Source organism: Ochotona princeps, chromosome 33, assembly GCF_030435755.1.
Source record: "Ochotona princeps isolate mOchPri1 chromosome 33, mOchPri1.hap1, whole genome shotgun sequence".
Classification (NCBI taxonomy): Eukaryota; Metazoa; Chordata; class Mammalia; order Lagomorpha; family Ochotonidae; genus Ochotona; species Ochotona princeps.
Genome location: NC_080864.1, coordinates 6,464,045 through 6,486,343, shown reverse-complemented (window position 1 = coordinate 6,486,343; position 22,299 = coordinate 6,464,045). Strand labels below are relative to the sequence as shown.

Here is a 22,299-nt window from a genome sequence, read left to right as displayed (position 1 = left end):
CAATGTTTGTGTAATTACATTGCGAGCCTGGGGCCACTGGCTGCACCTGAGAGGGGCGGAAGTGTGTGTCCACAGAGGTGTTTCCTGAGTGGCTTGTTTGGTCTTTGTGGTTGATGTCCCAGTTGCCACCGCCTGTCCCCTCCCCTGTGTGCCTGGGTGGCATCTCGGTCATCCTCACGAGACCCAGCATGCCACCACGTTGGCAGAAAAAATGTCTCAGAAACACATTAACCACCCCAAAGCTCAAGGATATTGACTTTTAAAATCCCGCTCTCTTCCTACAAGCGCCAATAGTATCGTGTACAGAATAAGCTTTCTCTGCCTCCTCCTCCTTCTTCTTTGGAAAGGAATTTGGAGGAGAGGCTATGGAATTTGTTCCACATGTAAAATATGGACCAATGAGCTGTTTACAGTAAAATTCTGAATAAATTATCTGAGACTATGCTGCCTTCTTGATGGAATGGGAGTGGATGTAATGCCTTGAGCATGAGCTGTGTTGAGTCTCAGGGAGAAGTGGGGTGCCTGTGTTTGGAAGAGGCGGGATCTGCACAGTCTTGAGCCCATGAAGTTGTAGAGAGACTAGGGGAAGGGTAGGAGAAATGCTTCCACTAAAATGGGAAAACACTACAGGCACATCACACACACACACACACACACACATGTTACACTAACCAGGATAAATAAATCTTTTATTCCCACTTTCCCTTGCAAACTCTTTGTAAAAGATGTAGTTTTATTTGTAATAAAGATCTACAGAGAGAAGGGGAGACAGAGAAGGATCTTCTGTCTACTGGTACACACCCCAAGGGGTGGTAATGACCGCAGCTGAGTTGATGCATGTCTTTCACAAGGGTGCAGAGTTCCATTCTCCTCTGCTTTCCCAGGCCACAAGCAGGGAGCTGGCTGGGAACGTGAAGCAGCCAGGACACGAACTGCTGTCCATAAGTGATGCTGGCTCCTGCAGGCAGAGGCTAGCCTGTCCCATGGTGTATCCCACCTCTTTTACTACCACCATATTGGTGATCAAATTCCCACCACATGAGCTCTTGTGAGGGATAAGCTCTGTCCAGGCCAATGGGCAATGCTATGGAAGATGACAATAAAGCTACTTGTAGGTTCCACAAATATTTGCGCACCTTCCCTCACCCCAGTTAAATTCCATTTTGCCTTGAGCCTACTGAAGTAGCTTCCTAGTCAAGGTGGGATAAAGTTGTGGGAATGTGAATAGGCCAGCAGGTGTGGGCTGTGTGGCAGCCCCTGGGAACCTGCCTTTAGCAATCTTCCTGAATGTGCCAAGATCATCCCCATCCCCAGCAGGGGAATCCCAGCAGCTTCCACACTGCCTCACACTGGTCACCCCTCTACCCATACCTTTGTTGTTTTACTGTTTGAGAATTCAAGAAGCTTTGAAAGGTAGCAGGTGCAGGCCTTCTGTTTTCCTTCCAGAATGTTGGGAATGAATCCAGTGCCTCACCGCTGACGGGGGTGTTCCCTCCCACCAGAGATGTGGAGCCTCGGCTATGGGACCCCCCACTTCAGCTTCAACAGACAGAACATTCCTAACTCAGCATCTCGGAATCAGGGACTCTGGGCAGGTGCTCCAGTGCCACCCTCCGGTTCCAGGCTTGGCTTTTTCTAGGAAATCTGCAAAGACCTTGAGGTTCAGAATAACCTCTCACCCTCTTTTAGACTTCCAAGTGATCTTCAAGTATCTGTTCCTCAGATGTGGGGGAACTGGAGCATTGACACATTGCTGCTAAGACTGTAACATAGTGCAAGCGCTCTGGGAAAGCGTTGGGTGTCATGTTGAAAGACAAAGGAAGAATTGGCACCTAGCCCAGCCCTTCCACTCCCAGGTGTTCAGTCAGAAGAGGTGATAATACACCCCGCAACAGATCATCGGACTCCAATGTTCATGGAGAGCTGTGCACAGCAGGCAAAGGGAAGACAGCCCTAAGATGGAGGGGAGGGGAGTTAGATGAATACAACATGGTATAGTGCTGAGCGGAAAACTGGAAAGTGACTGGGGGCTTCTCTGTGAGTGAACGTGTCAACAGTGCTGAGCATGAGATCCAGGTTTGCATCTGTGAGTCCATGTGATGGGTAAATGCATCTGAACAAGGAGATGCTGGTGCTGTGGCCTACATGTCCACCTGACTGCTTCCTGGGTCATGGGTGGGGTAGCAGGGTGATAAACGTTCCCCAAGACAGATAGAGCTGATGATTGTACTGTCTCTTGAAAGTCCTGTGTGCCGTGGAAAAGTCAGGAATTGATTTCTCTTTGAGAGAGCAAGAGAGAACTTTGAAATTCTAATAGATTCTAGTAGGTTCACATGAAAAATGCTCTGAAGAGTCCGCACATTTCTTGGTTGAAGCCAGGAGCTTGGAGCCCCATCTGGACCTCCCAGGAGGACGCAGAGACCCAAGGTCATGAGCCATCACCTGTGGCTGTTAGCATGAAGCTCGGTTGGAAAAATAACAGGCAAGAAGATAAGGCATCACACTGGTTTCTGGCATGCAAGCGTCCAGGGCCAGGCTTGCCTGCTGTGGTGAGGTTTTGGCTCCCTGTTACTTCATCTAGAAAATGGCTAGTATTTATTCCTGAACTTTGATGTGGGTGAGAAAGAAAACATTCTCTCCAGGTTGTAACAGATGAAAGAAAACTAGATGCCACGATGGGAAAGGCAGTAAGCTGCCAGATGTGATATGATGTTAGATAGAATTCTCTGTGTGTGCATACAAAGCTTGCATCTATGATTTTTAAAAAAGAATTGCCAAAGAGTTGCACAATGATTTGATACGTGGTTAGGGTACAATAAAGTATGCTCCAGAAAATATTTTCCTGGACCAGTTCAGGCTGGTAATAAGCAAACATCCCAAGTAATGCATGTCAGGAATGAAATGACAGACTTCATCAGAGTTGAGGGAAAGCCAACTGAAGCATGCGAATAATCCTTGGGAGCTTCAAATGTAGGCAGCGTTAGGGAAAATGTAGAAATGAGTTGGATGCATTTGGATGCGCACAGCTTCCAATGCAGGACTGCTCCCATGCCTGGGCTTCCAGATGGGCTGAAAATCATTGCTCCAATGGCTGCCTCTTCAGAGCAGGTGACTGTCAGGGGCATGATGGGCTCAGGGAATATCAAAGAGTGGCGGTCCAGTCAGGGCGACAAAGGATTGCTAGACAACATGACAGTCGGCCTGTTTCTCTGAGAATCTCTTGTGGCCTTTAAAACTTGCAAAGAATTCCGTTCAGGCTTCAGGAGAATGATGTAGCATTTGGGGACAAAGATGCAGCTCAGGAGACCCACACCAGAGGCCAAGATGGAGAAGACCTCCACGGCCACCATGACCTTCCCCTTGGTGCTCTGGTACACAGGCAGGAAGGTCACCCACACACTGCAGAACACCAGCATGCTGAACGTCAGGAACTTGGCTTCATTGAACGTGTCAGGCAGCTTCCTGGCAAGGAAAGCCACAGTGAAGGTGCCCAGGGCCAACGAGCCCAGGAAGCCCAGCACACAGTAGAAGGCAGTGATGGAGCCCTCGTTGCACAAGAGGATGATGTGTCCATGCTCAGAGTGTGCATCTGTGTCCACAAAGGGAGGAGATGTTGCCAGCCAGATGCCACAGAGAGTCAGTTGGATGAGGACGCAGATGGGAATGACAGCGTTTGGGGCTCCTGACACCAGCAATCGCCTCATGGTCCTTCCAGGTTTCATGGCCTTGAAGGCCAGAACCACAGTGATGGTTTTGGCCAGCACGGCAGAAACAGCCAGTGTGAACACCAGGGCAAATGTGATTTGTCTTAGGAGGCAGGTGGCTGTGTTGGGACGGCCAATGAAGAGGAAGGAGCAGAGGAAGCAGAGGAGGAGTGAGATGAGCAGCATGTAGCTGAGGGTGCGGTTGTTGGCCTTGACAATGGGTGTGCCTTGGTGCTTTACAAAGACTGCAAGGATGGCAGCTGTGACCACAGACAAGGACAGAGCTGTGCAGACCAGGACCATTCCCAGGGGGTCTTTGAAAGCCAGGAAGGTCACTTTCTTGTCCAGGCATTGGTTATGCTCTGCATTGGCATACTGGTGATCAGGACATGTCACACACTCTTCCGTATCTGGTGAAAAAGTTGCAACACTATTATCCCACAGCCCCTTCCTTGAGCCTATTCTGATCAATTGTCCCTAACTGGTGGAGCTTGGGCATTCCAATGAATATAAGGAACGAGTAATAATGAATGCTAACTCTACTCATGGTTAGGCCAAAAGCTATTCCTTCTCCCCTTAGGTAACCTGCATGCTGATGCAAACAATTTTTATTTTAATTATGACGTGGAGGTTACTGTCTGTGTCTGTTCATACTTATTTAAATAAAAGTTCATTACACTTGTTGGTTTCTAACCCTGGAAATTCATTGCTCATGGCTTCTTCAGTTTGGGAAGCGAGTATCTGGTGCCTGCACGTGTCACATTCTTACACATGGTACATTCTTGCTGCACCTCCCATGAGACATGAGCATGCTGCTCCCTCCAGCCTTATTTTAATGCTGCATTACCCTCCCTGCTCTCATAGCCTAGCCAACCAGGGCAGGCAAGCTAATACCATGGGCTGCTGGAGAGCCGGGGTTCAGCTTCTGCTTGTCCACCTCGGTGCACAGAAAGCACCAGATCAGCTGTTGTAAGAGCTTTGGGTCGGGGAGAGCAATACACTAGTAGGATGCATACTGAATGTGAATAGTTGGGAACAATCAGCACCCAGGTCTACTTCCTGATAGTGTGAAGGGTGTTTGCTTTCAGTAAATACAGAACTATTTCAAATGGAGCATCTTGTAAAGTGATGACCTGTGTTGACATTCTAGGGGCCAGCACTAATGGGAAACCACCAGGAGTTAAGAAATTGGTCAACTTCTAGACAAACCTAAGCATGTCAGGCTCACCCCCATGAAAATCCCTCCCTCACAGAACACCCTAGAATGTCTCCTGTAAACACAGTGCCCATGTCAGTCACCTGGCAGCCTATTGCCGTGTTTCCATCTTTGTGTGTTCTCAGCCTTGGATATGCATTGTCACTCCCTGGATCTAAGTCTCCATCCTCCTGTCTGTGTAAAGCTACATCACCTTACCAAGTTTACAAATCTTTCAACATGGAACCAATTTGATTTTGGGGACATTCCATACTTCCAGGGCTAGACATGTCCCCCTTCGAAGCTTAGCTTTCCAGTGCCTCAGAACTGGTAGGTAGAAATGAACTTTTTATCCTTTAATCTTAGATTCAGGTGCTACTGAACACAATTACTAATATACGGATTTGCCTAAACAACACCATCTGAATGTCATTTCACAGAATACTTACTTTGGCAGCTTCCTTTCTTTCCAAAGAATAGCCATTCTTCTTTTTTGGGCTATTTTGTTCAAGGGCAGCCTTCTGTGTGATTGCAATTCACAGTGGCAAGAAGTGCCTTTCTTACACCATTTTGCTTCTAGCTCCAGGCACAGACTGCAGTGACATTCTGCAAATGACCTTCTTTATTTTATGAAACTGTCCCTTCTCTTGTGAAATTCATGAGAAGTTTCTGTAACTGTTTTTTCATCAATCCCAGATTAGTGTTGACTTGATCAAATCCTTTTCCCTGCACGTGTGCTATTCGCACAATTAAGTCAGGGACCAACATGCTGAATTTGGGGATGTGTACTGATTTGGGCACAATGCAACATTCTTACGAAACATAGCTCAAGGCAGTTTTGTTGTTTATTTTGGAGATGTGTGTATTTATTTTCCGGAACAGTGTCTTACAAACACCATTTTGTTGAAGTGACCTATTGTGATTCGATTATTCTAGACAAACGCTTCTCAATGAACAAATCAATTTTTTCCCGTTCCCTATTGGAATTGAGAGAATGAACATTCTTTCCCTTGTGAAAATTAAAAGTCACCTGCAAACTGCTGACCACAGCACAAATATCACAATGGGTTTCTTTAGGAACTGTGAGGGTACCTACATTTTAAATGCTTTCTTGATGTATTTCATAATTTTCCCCACAGGAATGGTTGGATTTCATCTGTGTTTTATAACATATTGTGAGAAGCTATCAACATGACACAATATTAATATTTTTGGTATCTTTACAGAAATCCCTGCAGTATTGGTCCACATGAATGGACCCCAAGAACATGCATACACACAGAAATGAACATGTAAGATGCACACTCACACACACACACACACACACACACACACGCACACAGAGTCAGTAATCTTATTCTTTATCCTGACGAAACTTCACAGTGGTTCCTAATTTTGCTTGATTTGTAAAAGAATCAAACTGCCACATCATGATGCTAGGTTTTCTTTGCTTTCTTTCACATTCACATCCCATCTCCGAGGTCTTTGTTGGGAGTGCTACCACCGATCTAATCTACTAGGTGTGCTTAGATGGTCTTTCTGTCTCCCTCCCTACGTGAGGTTCTGTTCATGGTTTACAGCACGTCTCACCCTCATGTCACCTGCATCAGCCTTCTGTGTCTCTCAATGTCTCCTGCGTGTTCTTGAAAACACAGGAGGCCCAGGGCTGCAGAGAGAGCTCCTCGATTAGGGGGATGATTCCTGATGAGGAAAAGTAATTCCTATTGAAAGTAAGAAGACGTCTCTCCAAAGCCCTGTCCTACTTGTTGGCGTTGCTGTGTGGAAATGGAAGAATGGCAAAGACAGATGCAGACTCTCTTCGTGAGGTGGTCTCGTGCTTACCGGTCTCGTTGGCAATCTTGTTGTCTGGACAGGGGATACAATCAAAGCAGCACACAGGCTCCCCTTCGCGGGCAGTCTTCCTGAACCCAGGGCCACAGCTGGCGCTGCACACTGAGTGCGGGGTCTGGGGAAAGACAAGCGTCTGTTGATCATGGGCGGGGCTGGTCAGAGAAACAATCCTGTGTGAGTGCTTTAGAGTTTGGGAAACCTGCATAGTTCAATTGTGGATATCTGATTTCTCATACACTGAGTGCGTGCCCTGTGGTGTGTACGCTGGGAAATAGATTGAAAACAAACAGGGGAGCATTTGTGTTTACTTTCCGTCCGAGCAAGCACAAGAACAGGATAGAATACACAAGTGACAGCGAGTGGTTTGAGAGCCCTGAGGACTTTTTTTGGGGGGGGCCATGGGGCACGGTCACATTCCAACTGTGATGGAAGATGGTGATGAACTCACCTGTGTGATCCCCGTGGCCCACTCTATCAACTCCTCAGATACAGACAGTTGTTGGCCTGGTGGATTGTAGGGGGAGAAATGTCCCACTTTCACCTTATGGCCAAGTCCTTCAGGAAAATTCCAGAAGTTGAAAATGTCATAGGCTGCAGCAGGCTTTCTTTTCTGGTCCAAGTTCACAGGGTCGCCAGCAGGATTGGTAAATTGGAGGCTCTTGAGAAAGTAGTGAAGCTCCTGAACAAAAATGCATCATCTTATCAGAAAGGGCCACGTGTGAAGCCACGGGACTCACCCAGGACAAAGCCTCTGTGGCCATGGCCTCCCCACGGAACTGAACTCTAGCAAGGACCACAATAGAGAACTTTATCTAATCATGTCAGCAATCAAAAGGAAAAACAACCCAAGACAGGATCCATCCAACACCAGCAGGCAGGAAGATTTTGACACATCTCTTCCCTGAAGTCTAAGTTATCTCTCTTGGCCTATTTGCACAATGTTACCTGCATGTAGCAATTGTCAAGAGAATGAAGAGACCCACATCCCCACGTGGGGAGCTAATGAGAGAGCTTTCATGCCCAATGGGCACTGGGGTCCTCAGCACCCTTGGAGGTGAAGAGGGCTCAATCCCTGAAAGCTAAATGTGAACACTTTGTTCTGAAGTCTGGGTACCTGATACATCAACACTGAGGGGGCTGGAAGCTGAGCTCTTTGGGACAACAGCCCTGGTCCTGACACAAAGCCTTCTACCTGGTCAACGGCAAGTATCTGGAGATAGAAACCTCTGTCAAGCTGTCCCTGTATCTCCCAAACACTGCATGCCTGCAGGATTACTCATGTATGGGAGCAAGGGGCCTCTGTGAAGGGATTCTCCACAAGCAGGACCCTCCTGGGAAATGCATCCGCTGCAGGAACCTGACCTACCTGCCAGCGGGATGTCACTGTCTTCCCCCCAGGCCTCCTTGGCTGCACTTCCGAATCACGCTGATGCATCTTGTGCAGGGAATGTGCTATGGCATGTACCGTGTTGTAGATGTGGTAACTCCCATCACTCATCGTCATGTCAAATTCCTCCCAGGGCAGCCAATCCAGGGAAGCATTTGGGGGACAGCCCTGCAGCGTCCTGCAGTCAGCATTGGAAATGGGGCAGTGAAAGGCCAGAGACCAGAACAGGGCAAGGTAAACGTTCTCTGGGTACTTGGCAGGCGTTGCTGTTTGCAAAAAGTGTTGGAATCCCGGAATCTCGCTGCGGTGGTTAGAGAAGATGAGGGCACCGTGCAAGGAATGCAACAGGAAATGTTGCTGATTTGTGGCAAACTCCAGGCGGGAGGTGGTGACCCAGACCTTCCATGTTAGCAGAGATCTCATCAGCAGGAAGATTAGCTTAATAAGTGCTTCCGTGTCACCAAACAGAACAACCACATTGGCTGAGGATGTCAGGATGCGGGCTGGCTGTTCTAAATCTTCCGAGGGAACAATGCTGTTGACTGGGATCAGTTCCACAAAGGCCAGGCAGAGGCCATGCTCCTGCATCTCTGAACTCAAATCGGACAGAAACGCATCACCCTTCTGGAGATCCGGAATTGCCAGCCCCACCCACGTCCAGCCAAAGTGCAGCATCAGGGAGACCATGGCGAGGGCCAGAGAAGTGTCCTTTGGGGCCATCTGATAGACGGAGGGGAACTGGCTGCTGTCACTCAGAAGAGGGTCCAAAGGACCCAGTGTGAGCTGGGGAGGGGAAATTGCACAACATGTGAGTGATGGCACGGCTGTAAGACATCACATTGATGTGGCAGGTGTTATGGTGGCTGGGTTGGGCTGAAAGATGAGAATATTTCAGTTACCATCCTCTCTCTCTCTGATTGAGACCGTTCTGGGTTATCAGCTATCAGAAGCATATGTCCAGAGAAGCCCCCTAGCTCCTTCTCAATTGGGCTCTGTGCTGCCTGAGAGGATCCCGGGCACCCTGCACACTCCTGCTCAGAGCACCCATTGTGCCCAGGGTGTGTACCCCATCTCATGACACCCTGTGGGTCTAGGAAAAGCATCCCAAGGGAATGGGAGGGTTTATTCTCTCCCCGTCCCAGACACCCTTACCTGTGGGATTCTGTACAGTTCCAGCAGCGTCCCCATCTGGGCGGAAATGCTTGTCTCTGATATGACCGCCACAGCCTTGCCCCCTCTCTTGCATGTGTAGTTAGGAATTCCTCTGTCCAGCCCTGTCAGCCACCTGAGTGGATTCTCCAGTGTCTTCCTGTTGCTGTGCATGATATTGTAGAAATCAAATCCTAGCGTGATGTTGGGCAGGAGATGGGGGTTCCTGTTGATCTCCTCGACAGCAAACACCAGAGCCAACAAGTGCTGGAAGTTCTTGAACTGAATCCTGCATGTAGGGAAGAGGGATCCTTAGGGGAAGATTCCACCCTCATGGCCATCTGACACTTACCTAGACATCTTCGTGGCCACTCCTGGACCTTTAGGTAGAACACACCCACCATGATTGCCATCAAGGGCACACTCCCATGACTTTGGAACTCCGGGGCTATCCCAGCCATGTTGCTCACACTACTACTCTCTGTGGGAGATGAGCTGATGTCATGTGAAGTGGTTGGACTGGCTGGAGCTCATTCTTGTGGGTCTCCCAGGAGTGGGCTTACTCTCCACCAGAGAATACGGGTGGAAGGGCACTGGCTGCACCCCTCAAGATGAATGCACAGCATGAGGACTGAGCTGTGTGGGACACAGCCGTGCTGCGGTGTGCCTCTGTTCAGTCCTTGCACCCCTCACAGTTCCGCAAAGCGCTGTGGCCTGACCGTGCTGTCTAGTGTGTGATGGTATGGCCCTGCGAGTTCAAATAGTTCAAATAGCATGATCTTCACTCAGAATACTCATCTGATCATCTCTGTCCCTATTCGGAATGAGCTGCCTTCCAATGTTCTCAGGTTTGATATCTAATGCCAATTACAGGACAGGCTTGGACATTCCCCCCCCTGCCAAGGATTCCTCTGGTGAAGGGCGGTGAATGCCTAGAAAGGCCAATCACATTGGGGACAGTTTGTGTAGGGGTGCACTGATTTACAGACCAAACTGCTTCCTCGCAGGGGCAGGAGACTTCACACTGGATCACATGGCTTACACCTGGGCATGCATGGGGCTGGCACCACCGTGTATTAGGGTAAACCTGTGTGTGCCATGTAGGAATCCTATATGGATGCTGGTTTGTGTCCTGGCTGCTACATTTCTAATCCTGCTCCCTGCTTACACCCTGGAAAGCAGCAGAGGATGGCTGTTATTCTTGGCGTTCTGTACCCATATGTGAAACGCAGAAAAAAGTTACAGCTTTCAGCTTGGGGTGAGCTTAGCTCAGGGCATTATGGCCATTTGGGGAGTGACTCTTCAATCCTGCAGATGTAAGATTCTCTCTCTCTCTCTCTATCTTCTCCTTATTAACTTTGCCTTTCAAAGAAAAAAAGTGAGAACTCTGAGAAAAAAAGGAAAAGGAGTAAGCTTGTGTATGGATGCCCTTCCCCTCCATGTGGAAGTCTTGACCCTTTGGCTCAACGCAGAGCCACAGCACCTGAAAGCAGAGAGCTCAAGCTGGCCCCCCTAATACCTCCATCTTCCACAATGAACTGTGAAAGCAAAGTTTTGGGAAACAAGGTAGGAAAGAAATGTATAGAAACAGAACTCTGCCATGACCTGAGGATCTTACGTCCATATACCCTGGACAAACCCGGCAAACGAGAAGCTACCATAAGGCCACAGATGAAAGTTTAACACAAGACAAAGATGATCAGGCAGCCACCGGACAAACTGTGCTGGCAAAACAGAGAGAAAATCAAACACATGTCCGTCCAATGGTGAGGACTGAATGAATATCTGCCTTTCTCAGTTCCGCAGGTTTGTACAATTGTGACTTTTAAGAAACCTGGTAAAAAAGCAACTGGTGGTGACTGGAGCGCCACCCAGTGGTCATCTAGGGAAGTTATCAGACACAGCAGGGAGCAGGACTCTCAGCAGCATGGACACAGCACTGCAGAGCTTTTGGGTCTCTGTGCTGTCCAGGACAACTGCCACAAACTTCCTTCACGGTGCGGCTGGCCCAGCGATGGAAATGAAGTTAGCTGCCGATGATCAAATTGATAGAACCAAATGGCTAACATACTAGGATAGTGCAGTTGACACAGCTCACATCACTTTGTATCTAAAGGTTTTAACGGCAACAGTGATGACAGAACCAGTCCGCCTGTATCCGGAAGCAAGCAGCATCTCCACACGTCTTCATACTGCTGCGCAATGGCATCAGAGCATAGAGCAGGCTGTACATACGTGCTCTGCACATGGACCTAACTGTGCTCACGGAGCCAGCTTGCTAGACACCTGCCTGCCCACACACATTTGGGACCTAGGGAAGGCCCCTGTTCCTCAGCCTCCCTATCTCTAGAACATACCAGAAGAAGCAATGTCAGGGTCACGGCACAGTCTCACACCAGCCAAAATTATCGCTGTTTCTATTGTCTCATGGGAAATCTTACCTTCCCTTGCTGGGCAGAGGCCCCTGATGCTGATGACAGAAGGGAGGGTCTCATAATGGCTGGGCAAGGGGGCTCTGCAAATGCCCAGTGGTGGTTGAGTGGGCTCTGCAAACTGCTTTGTAGGCAGTAACCTAGCAGGCTTCCCAATAAGAAAGAGCCCTTGTGTCCCGCCACCAGTGCACTTGGCACAGTAGAATATCAGAATCCAAATCCCCCCTCAGCGTGCAGTGCCCATGTGCAGAACAGCAGACACATTAGGCAGAGGGTGAAGGTGGATTTGCATTGCCTGAACATACTGTGGTCCCACTCCAACGCTGGGTTCCCCTATAGCACCTTGGGACTAATTGGGACTAACACATCTGGGGACAGGCAACTCAGAGAAAATCGCTCACTCAAGGCTGCTTCTGTGCCGTAGGTTGTGGGAGGTTGTTCTGTTTTGCTTTGTCCTAAGTCTATTGCTGTGTGTATTGGCCCTGGGTCTATTTCTTGCACACTAAAGGGGAATAGACTTTCACCTTGAAACTAAATGCCTATGAGTTTTTAATAAATATGGCAACAGTCCAAATAAAAAGCAGAAAATTGAGAGCTCCCACAGGGCTGGAAATGGAGACCTCTCACTTACTTTTGCTACAGGAAGATGCCATAAAACCTAGGGAGGCCTCAGTGCAGATCTCACACAACAGACGCTGGGCTGCCATAGGCACTGGGTAAGACCATCAACACTGGGTAGCACTGGCCGTGACTGTTGGCCACCAGCGACCTGCCTTCTTCCCAGAACGAGACGAGAGGAGTTCCAGTGGCCCATTACCAAATGTCATCCTGTATCAGGGAGAATTCTGCTGTCCACATTGAGTGCACACAGCCTTGGGACGAGTTTCCAGGATGGGTGGCAGTGCTGGACACCCACTACAATACATGAAGGCAGGCCCCAGCATTCCTTCCTCAACTCTATACAGCTCAAGCCTCGGCTGGCAAGGAGGTTATACACCTGACCTCTGTAGGGAGGGTGAGGCTCCTGAGGCTGGAACTGCATCACTTGTTCCCTGAGACTGTGGAAACACTCCTCCTGGGGAACTTCTGCCCAGGCTGTGGTGCTGTGAAGGGATGTGGCCAGGAGTCTGGACCCTTGCCTATCTGACTTGGTGCCCGTGAGTGGGTTGGGTTCTCTGTGGTTCTGCGTTCACTTATAACACTGAACACACTGTTTCCCTGAGCAAAGAGAAGGGCAGAGGCCGTGAGAACACCAGCCAATGTTAGCATCTTTACCTTCTGTACCTGACACCCCCAAGAGCTCTGCTGGACTCCTGCTCCCAGCCACCGCACGGGCAGACAGCCCTTGATGCTGGTCAGCATGGGAACACACAGGGACTCCCCTATTCCACAGAGGCACTTTTCCCAGAACAAAGCATCCTGTGGAGTCACCAATGAGTGATTCCCTCAGACGCACAAAGCCATCACAGAGACGCAAGAACCATGGCGATGAAGTGTGGGACTCTCCAAAGTGACCATCCTGTGCTCAAAGTGCCCTACATGCTGCAACATTGATTTAGACGCGGACAAGAAACGCAGCAATGGGCCAAAGTCCTTGAGAGTAGGAAGTGGTACTACTAGCCCTAAAAGATGTGGCTCTGAGATTATCCTAATGGGGCATACGTGAAGAAAGAGCTACCATCATTTGATATGGAAGGAAAGTGTGCTAAAGAGGGGAGCCGACTAAACAATCTCCCTTTTGAAGTGTCCTTATATATTTCTTTCTAGAAAGTATGATGAGGGCCACACACTGAATTCAGACAATCAGTGCCCACATGGGCCACCACTGCCAATTAAAATGCTGAGGCATTTACATCAATAAAAACACATTCATCTAACACAGAAGGAAATTCTTTCTTGCCGTGTATGTGTGTGTGTGTGGCTTTGTGTGCACGGATGTTTCTGAAGAAACAAGGTGTTTGAAGGGAGATGCCAGTGTGTCCTGCTGAGCAGCATAGTGGGGCAGCCCATGTGGAGGAGCTGGGTGACTAAGAGCATGCCAGTGCAAGGCTTGGAGAGCCCAGGGCTGAAGACCATGAATCGCGGAGGACAGCAAGCAGAGCCAGCTGTGCTGTTCCTCCCGAACCACAGAGAACTTCTTCCCCCACTCCTCGGAGACACGGACCAAGAGGCACTATGTTCATCAGACTCCAACCGAGGCCCCCAGGGCTCAGGGCAGGAGGCTGGGGATAGCTCGTGCAGGGACACAGACTTCTTGCCACTTACATTCACCTTGCCACTGCAGGGACCTGACAGGCAACCACTGGGACCTCTGAGAAGAAAAGGATTCAAGCAAAGGGCGCCTACCTTGTGAGCGTGGGCTGCCCTCCTGGATGGTAGGTGTCCATTTTGATGGTGTATAGATAGATGGGGAAGAAGGCAGTGAGCAGCACGTCTCCATCTTTAGAATTGCCGTGGTTCTCAAGGTGGAAGCAGTTGAGGCCATGAGGCTGGCAGACAAGGCAGGGCAGCTGCAGGGTCAGAAGGAGAAATGTCAGAGAAAGCATCAGGGATTTTGTGTAAGATCCTAGGAGGCAGTGGCAGGGAACAGGTATGGTCAGGCAGGTGCACGCATGCATCTTGTGTGTGTGCGCGTACACGCTGCCTACGGACTGGAGGGGCCACTTTAACACTCCTGCAGCTGCAGCTGAATCCTTTCAGGTTCCCTAGAGGAATGGGGAGCCCTCCTGACCCTGGGGCCCTGCTGGTGTGGGATCCCGTCCAGGTGAAAAACACAAGATGGAAAATATGTTTGCTCAGCATCCTCGTCAGCCCCAGGTGCCGTCATGGCATCCAACTCCATGGACAGCAATACTCCGGGGAGGAGTGCCCGTGAGATGTGGGCCAGAGAGATTGTCAGGGAACCACTTTGATGATCCAAGTGGTCATGAAAGCCGTTGGATGACATCATGCAGGAACATTCTAGCTTGAAAACCCCCAAAGTCCAGAAGAAGAGGAAGCAGCTGTACAGCTTGCCCTGCTGTCTGCTCTGATCTCACGCCAATGCTGGGTGAGGAAATATCCACAAGAACATCCCTTTCCCAGTTACTGTGGAGCCATACGTCACTTGTTTAAAGACCTGTTTATTATTACTGGAAAGGGGATTTGCGTAGAGAAGAGATCAAAACAAACAGATCCTCCTGGTGCTGATTCCCTCCTCAAGAAACCAAAAGGAACAGAGACGTCAAAGTGATTTGGAGACATGAAGGCATCGGAGAGAATTCTAGAGTGCTGGCCCATGCTTTTTAAAAATGCAAATCCTAGAATAGAAAGGCTCATATTTTTAAGAAAAAAACTTCTGTGCGGCTTATTAAATCCAACTTTCCAATAAAAATGATTGAATCTTTTTAGCAAAAGTCCAACTTTTTCTACCTTAAAACACTGGCCCCATGCCCTGTGGAGCATCCCCATTAAATCATCCAAGGAAGGCAAAAAGAAGATGTTCCAGAACAAACTGGAAGGCAAGTGTTTGTTACCACTCATCTGGCAGTAGAGATCATAGGCTGTACAAAGACACTCATGTGCCTGGAAAGCAGCCGAGGACGGACCAAGTGCTTGGGCACCTGCCCCCGCATGGGAGACCTGGAAAGAGCTCCTTGCTCCTGGCTTCAGGTCAGCCCAGCTCCAGCTCTTGCAGCTATTTGTGGGAATGAAGCTGTGGGTCAAAGCTCTCTCTGTATCTCTCCCTGTCTCTGTAACTCTGACATTCACATAAATACATGAATCTTACACAAAGGCTCATGACCATGATCGCAATGTAAACAGGGCTTTACAATGCACAAATATAGTCTCCCAACATTACCGATTTAATTGAAGATTCATCCGTTTACCTGAGGTTTACTTGAACAATTATATCACCTGAAATCTCTTTTAGCTTCATACATTGCTATCAATTTTATTTCCCCTTCATTTATTTATTGTGATAAGCTGAAGAAAGAAATGTTTCAGAAAATGTGGCCAGATCTAACACCTTGTGTATGAACGGCATCATGAAACAGAAAACACCACGCAGAGAATGGGAGATGCCAACAGAGCATCCCAGAGATCGCCTGGCATCAAAATACGCTTAGAAGAAGGAGCAACAACACCAACAACAGAAAGAAAACCACCGACAATGGGACTAGAAGCTGGATGTTTCTGCAGAGAGAAACCTGTGGTCCAAAAAGCAGCATAAAGCGCAATAGTCATTAGTAACAATAGATGTACCCATCAAAGCCACATGGAGGTGGCACCTCACATACACCAGGGAAGAAACCATGACATTTACAAACGGAGAGCAAGAGCTTCACAGGTGGCTGGGGCCATGCAGGGAAATGCAGAGGCCCACAGGCATTGAGGATGGAGACACGTTGAATATAGTTCCAAACACTTGGATCCTCCTTAAGGAAGTAGACATATAAATCACCTATGACCTCACCATTCCACTTCCAGGAGTATATCCAAGGGAGCTGATGAAACCTATTCAAACCAATATACAACACCAGTGTTCACAGCCGCCTACATGAAACAAATTTATAAACACTCTGCCTATCTACTTGTGCAGAAACAAAAAATGGAGCCATGTAACCAAGTGGCTATTTCGTCATGAAACGTGTGAGGGATGCTTGGTAACGTGTGGATGACACCAGAAAGGGAGATGCTAAATGAAAGAGGGCCAAGCTCACGGTTCACAGAGCACTGGGTGCGACTGGCAGGAAATATTCAGCACGGTGAACATTGTAGAAACAGAAATGGAAAGCAGATTGGTGGCTGTGTGACTGAAGAGCACAGAAATGGACAGTGAGAGCCTAAGGGACAATGGAGTCATTCACAACCACGAATAGTCGATGGTTTTGCAACGCGTGGTGTGTTGCCAATGACTTGATTTCTTCAGGTTAAAATGATCAAATGTTGGTTCTATCAATCTCACCTGAAGATGTAAAATAGGTTTTTGGAACTTATGGACAATATATGATGTATGTGTAAGATAACTGTGTAGGACAAGCCATGCATTCAGCAAAACAAAAATGTTTCTAAAAAGATCATTTTAATATGAAGGCTAATGGAGAAATAGCAGGACAATGGGAAAATGTGGGTGATCCTCTAAGGAGACCGGGACCCAAGGTGTGATGACCATGCCAAGAAAGACAGGGAAACAGGAAGTGTAAGGTGAGTGGAACAATGCATATTTTATTGAACTCCACGGCGTGTATATATATATATGTACCAGGCAGGTTACCTAGGCAACCACGGAAAGCCCTTCTAGAGATAGGCAACAAGGAAATGAGTTACAATCACCGTAACAGCAAAGGAGTAAACTTGTTTCTCAGGAACGGAGTCTAAAATTCAAACCTATTCACTGAGGAAGGGGATATGATCGGCTACAAGCAACTAATGAGAACGGAGGCACAGGGAGGCACTGCTCATTCCCAGCCATGCTTGGCCAGAGAGGAAGCCAAAGTCCCACGCAGGAAGCCGGCTTCCTGCTAGCATCCTCAGTAAGCTGAGAGTGTATGAGTTCTGGGGTCCTAGGGCATCTGATGGAAGGGTTCAGAGGCGCACTCCACATGAAAGCTTACCTATTATGCTAAAATAAGAATAATGAGAGTCTTTCAGTTAGGAGTAAGAAAAACAGACAAAAATGAAAAGTTTGAGAGCTGGCTTAGTCCGAACTGGGGTAGGTACCACCACTGAACACCCAGCAGGGGAGAGTGGGATGCTGAGCTGCTTTTAAAAGGAGGCAGATGCGATCACCAATACACTGTCAGCCGGATCTATCACATCAGAAGATGAAGTCGGAGTTGTGTCAGATTAAGTTCACATTCTTAAAAATGTGAGAGAGCCTTAGGAGATATTCCTAACACGAGTATTCCTGAATGCTTTCAGAGAACTCTTCTCAGGCAGTAGGAGAATGATGTAGCATTTGGGGACAAAGATGCAGCCCAGGAGACCAGCACCGGAGGCCAAGATGGAGAAGACCTCCACGGCCACCATGACCTTCCCCTTGGTGCTCTGGTACACAGGCAGGAAGGTCACCCACACACTGCAGAACACCAGCATGCTGAACGTCAGGAACTTGGCTTCATTGAACGTGTCAGGCAGCTTCCTGGCAAGGAAAGCCACAGTGAAGGTGCCCAGGGCCAACGAGCCCAGGAAGCCCAGCACACAGTAGAAGGCAGTGATGGAGCCCTCGTTGCACAAGAGGATGATGTGTCCATGCTCAGAGTGTGCATCTGTGTCCACAAAGGGAGGAGATGTTGCCAGCCAGATGCCACAGAGAGTCAGTTGGATGAGGAAGCAGATGGGAATGACAGCGTTTGGGGCTCCTGACACCAGCAATCGCCTCATGGTCCTTCCAGGTTTCATGGCCTTGAAGGCCAGAACCACAGTGATGGTTTTGGCCAGCACGGCAGAAACAGCCAGTGTGAACACCAGGGCAAATGTGACTTGTCTTAGGAGGCAGGTGGCTGTGTTGGGACGGCCAATGAAGAGGAAGGAGCAGAGGAAGCAGAGGAGGAGTGAGATGAGCAGCATGTAGCTGAGGGTGTGGTTATTGGCCTTGACAATGGGTGTGTGTTGGTGCTTTACAAAGATCCCCAAGGATGGCAGCTGTGAGGATAGAGACAGAGCTGTGCAGGCTTTACAAGTCAGCAGTAATAAAGTAAAATGATGTAAGAACGGCAAAGGTCAAGAAAAGACAGGAGACAGAACAAGTCCATCAACCACCTCCGCTATATGTTGGCAGTGACACACTGGGCAAATGGAGACTCTGTGATGGACTGTGTCAATCAGTGGTCTCTTCAATGACCTCATCGTGCTGGGAGTGGCGAGATTGGCAGCGATTCAGAACTGGTGAACTATCAAAACCACTTGAGCAAGTATCTCAGAGCATGCTCCACATCCGGGACTTGGGGTGGGTGGGAAACTGGGTGGGACTTCTCCCTCAATGCCTCCTTTACCTCAGATACATGAAGGAAACTATGGAAATAATAGTCTTACCCACTTTCCTATAGCCCTTGAACCTTTTTTACCCTAAATAACTATGTAAGGATTGTCAAAAATACAATATAAAAATGAAGAAAAAAAGAAAAAATATATAGAATTAAATTTAAAAAAAAAGAATGGCAAAGGACCTAAATGCATATTTTTAAATAGAGCATATATATATATACACTCCATATATAATATAGATATAAAGTATATAATATTATATATAAAATACCTATGATATATTGTGTATGTTTAAAATATATAATATAGATATATAAAACTATAATGCAGATCTTAAGATGCAGTATATGGGGGCTCAGCAGCGTGGCCTGGTGGCTAAGGTCCTTGCCTTGATCCCATATGGCCGCTGGTTCTAATCCCGGCAGCTCCACTTCCTCTCTATCTCTCCTCCTCTCAGTATATCTGAATTTCCAGTAAAAAATAAATAAATCTTAAAAAAATAAAATAGAAGAGAGGTAACGGCAGGTGGTTAGGATTCAGGCAAGAACGTTGTCTTGGTTTTCACATGGTCCATCCAGGAATGAGGAGCGTTGTCTTCCCCGGATGCTCAGAGGCAAATGTACAGCTGGCCAAGTTGACAAGTGGAGAAGGGAGGGGTAGGCAGGGGGACACTCCCATCTTCTCAGGAGACCCCACAGACACAGGGGCGGTAGCATACACTGAGAAACTGCCTTCTTTGGGGGTGCAGAACACTTTTCAGTCTCGCATACACATGACAGGAAGTGATGCCCCTGTGTGGCTTGCTGAGTGCAGCCTCGGCTCTTCCTACACCTGCCATGGCCCTCGGCATCGTCTCCTTGACCCAGTGACCTCCGGCTCCTTCTGGATGGATGTTTACAGAGCCGGTGTTTCCGGGAGTGGCAGGGCGGTGGGGAGCAGAGATTCCCCAAAGCTTTGCTGGACATGATGAAACTATCCATCCCAGAGGATGTACGCAAAACATGTTTTTGAAAAACATGTTTTTCAAAAGTAGTTTGTAGGGTTGCAGGTGCAGAGGCCCCGGGGCACAGAGCTCCTCAAATCCCACCAAGGACTGTGGAGGAACGGTCAAAAAGACAGAGAGACAGAATTACTGAGGAACAAGGAGACTGTGGGTTAGGGGGTCAGCGCACGGAGGCTGCCTTGCTTTGGGCTATCACAGGACACCTGACCCGGGCCCTCCCAGGGCACGCCCTTGCCAGCATCCTCTGGGTTCTACACAGAGCTCGGAGCTCCCGGCTGAGGGCTCACCCGCAGAACCACGCCAACCCCATCCTGCCCTAGGCTCAGCCTGGAGGCGGGCCTTGGTCTCCATGGTGGCTCAGCCTTCCATGTTGCTCAGGCTAACTTGTCTCCTCCTGGTCTCACCATCTCTCCAGTTCTGGTCGCCGGAAGTACAGTGGTGTCTGAGACAGCTCGGGCCGACCGTCTACAGGCACGGAGACTTCGTACTCTCGGGGTTTTTCCCTCTCTACTACAGGCAGCAGGAGCCAGAACCAACCTACCTGCATTTTCTGAACAGGCCGGGAAGCACTGTGGTAGCTGCCAGGTAGGTTCCAAGTTGGAAACTTGGTGAAGTGAGGGAGGCTAAGATGGTGTCGAGCAAGGTTTAACGCCCAGTGAGAACTGTAAGAACCTTCTACAAATTTCCAGTTCCTTATTCCTTTGACACCATTGCTTGATTTAAAAAAAAAAAAATCAGGCAAGACACCATTTCCTGTCTGTTTCAGTCTCTTGAGTCGTCAGGATCAGGCACTTCTCCCGCCCAAGAACTGTCTGGTTCCACTCTGTGCAGTAGGGGGCCAGGTCATCAGGTGTTGGCTGAGTGCTAGAATTCTCTAGATCTTGCTGTGAGGTGTGTACGCTGCATGTGGACACAGACCGTCCGACACATTCTGCAAATGGACTGTGTTTCAGAGCCATTTCGTGTGAACCCGATTTACTCTAAGTGACAAACACAGGTTACTGCCATGTCCTCCAAACCTGCTATGTGTCACATCTAATACCTACACATAGTTTGCTTCGCTTCTTGATCAATATTGCAGGGCTGGGCTGGGCATGCGGCCTCCACATTGAGGTGCCAGTCCAGCATCTTCTCGCAGGTGGAGGACAAGGGGGTTGCAGCAGTAACAGCTCCAAGGACCTTTCTGCCACCCTTGTGGGAGCTTCTGCTGAGGCCCCAGCTCCTAGCTGCCAACCTGGGGCAAAACCCCAGCCCCTGGGAGCCTGGGAAGAACAAGTATGTGGGATACGTACGTGTTGGGTCTGCAGACACACGTATGCATTAAGCCCTGGGGACTGGTTAGCTAGCGCTCGCTGCAAAACCTACGGATTTCCATCCAATCAGCATCCCACCCCTTGATTCCTCCCAGCACTCGCCTACAGCGCCGCTCCATGGATCTGCCCAGCCTGGACAGTTTTCTCGGGAGGTTCTCTGTGTGATCTTACTGACTGGCTTATTTCACAATGCCCTGTGTTGCTTTGCTTACCCATGTTGTGCCAGGCACCCATATCGACAATACTTTCCTGGCAATATGTATTAATACATGTTATATTTATCATATATATATGTTTGATTATTATAATCATATATTAGATTTCTTTTTATTGGAAAGGCAGTTACACAGCTAAGGAGACACAGAGAGAAAGGCCCTCCATCCACTGGTTCACTCCCCAAGTGGCAATAATGGCCGGGGCCGAGCTGATCTGAAGCCAGGAGCCAGGAGTCTCCTCTGGGCATCCCATGATACCTTTGGGCTGTCCTCCGCTACTTTGCCAGGCCACAGGCAAGGAGCCAGTTAAGAAGTAGAGCAGTCAGGAAAAGAACCAGCGCCCATATGGGATCCCAGCGCTTGCAAGGTAAGGATTTAGCCACTAAGCCACTGCGCTGGGCCCCTCAATATATTTTTCAAATACTATATATTTTTGACTTTTCATCTCACATCATCTTCTTTAAAATTATCTTTTAGTATTGTTTTATGATGCAGTTCCACAGGCTCTGGGATTTCTCACCGCCTCCCCAAGTTCCCCGCCCCACCCCCATTGATTTTCCCCTCTAGTGTTAGAATGGGTGATCCTTCATGGACAGTCGTAGGTCCATCAGGCAATTATTGAAGTGTTTTCTGCCACCGAGGGCATGGACAGGGTCAGAGATTCCAGCATCCTGTTGTCAGGAGGTTTTGAACGGTTTCACTGGGAGTCCATGGTTGGCCTGGATACACAGAGACACGCTGCGCATTTTAAATTCTGAACCACTTTTCCAAACGTTGAATATTAAACTATGAAACATTCGGAAAAGGGTAGAATAGCTCTAAGAGGTAAAAGAGAATTCATCATGAGAAAAATAGTCATTCAAGCTTACAATGCAAACAGCACCACCCTGTTAACCACTGAGAAACAAGGGGATGAAGGAATTCCTTAGAAAGAACATTTAAGCAAGCTGAGTTCATGTAAGCAAACTGTGAAAATCAAACGGAATGCTGGATCCCAATACTCATATTTCAAGAAAGGTACAATGGAGAAAAAAGTATTTGCAAAAGAGTGGACACATTAGATCAGAAAATTACAGAAAAG

The 22,299-nt window shown here is 48.4% G+C and overlaps 2 protein-coding genes across 2 annotated transcripts; both read right to left on the bottom strand.

Moving 5' to 3' along the window:
* Positions 1-3,161: 3,161 nt before the first annotated feature.
* Positions 3,162-15,505, bottom strand: LOC131478419 (vomeronasal type-2 receptor 116-like). Its single transcript, XM_058657668.1, has 7 exons — positions 15,488-15,505; positions 14,065-14,228; positions 9,290-9,575; positions 8,117-8,920; positions 7,199-7,426; positions 6,742-6,865; positions 3,162-4,114 (listed from the first exon to the last, which is right to left on the bottom strand). The coding sequence occupies exons 1-7, from the start codon at positions 15,503-15,505 to the stop codon at positions 3,162-3,164; spliced, it is 2,577 nt and encodes an 858-aa protein (XP_058513651.1).
* A 2,075-nt stretch (positions 15,506-17,580) lies between these two features.
* Positions 17,581-20,237, bottom strand: LOC131478418 (vomeronasal type-2 receptor 116-like). The gene is made up of 2 exons (XM_058657667.1): positions 20,232-20,237; positions 17,581-18,345 (listed from the first exon to the last, which is right to left on the bottom strand). The coding sequence occupies exons 1-2, from the start codon at positions 20,235-20,237 to the stop codon at positions 17,581-17,583; spliced, it is 771 nt and encodes a 256-aa protein (XP_058513650.1).
* Between the last annotated feature and the right edge of the window lie 2,062 nt (positions 20,238-22,299).

Bases quoted from the DNA above. Each gene is read 5' to 3' on its own strand.
- LOC131478419 (XM_058657668.1), bottom strand. The intron at 9,576-14,064 runs GTAGGCGCCCTT...CCCTACATGCAG, and splicing joins GGGCAGCCCACGCTCACAAG to GATTCAGTTCAAGAACTTCC. The intron at 7,427-8,116 runs GTAGGTCAGGTT...TTTGTTCAGGAG, and splicing joins CAGTGACATCCCGCTGGCAG to CTTCACTACTTTCTCAAGAG.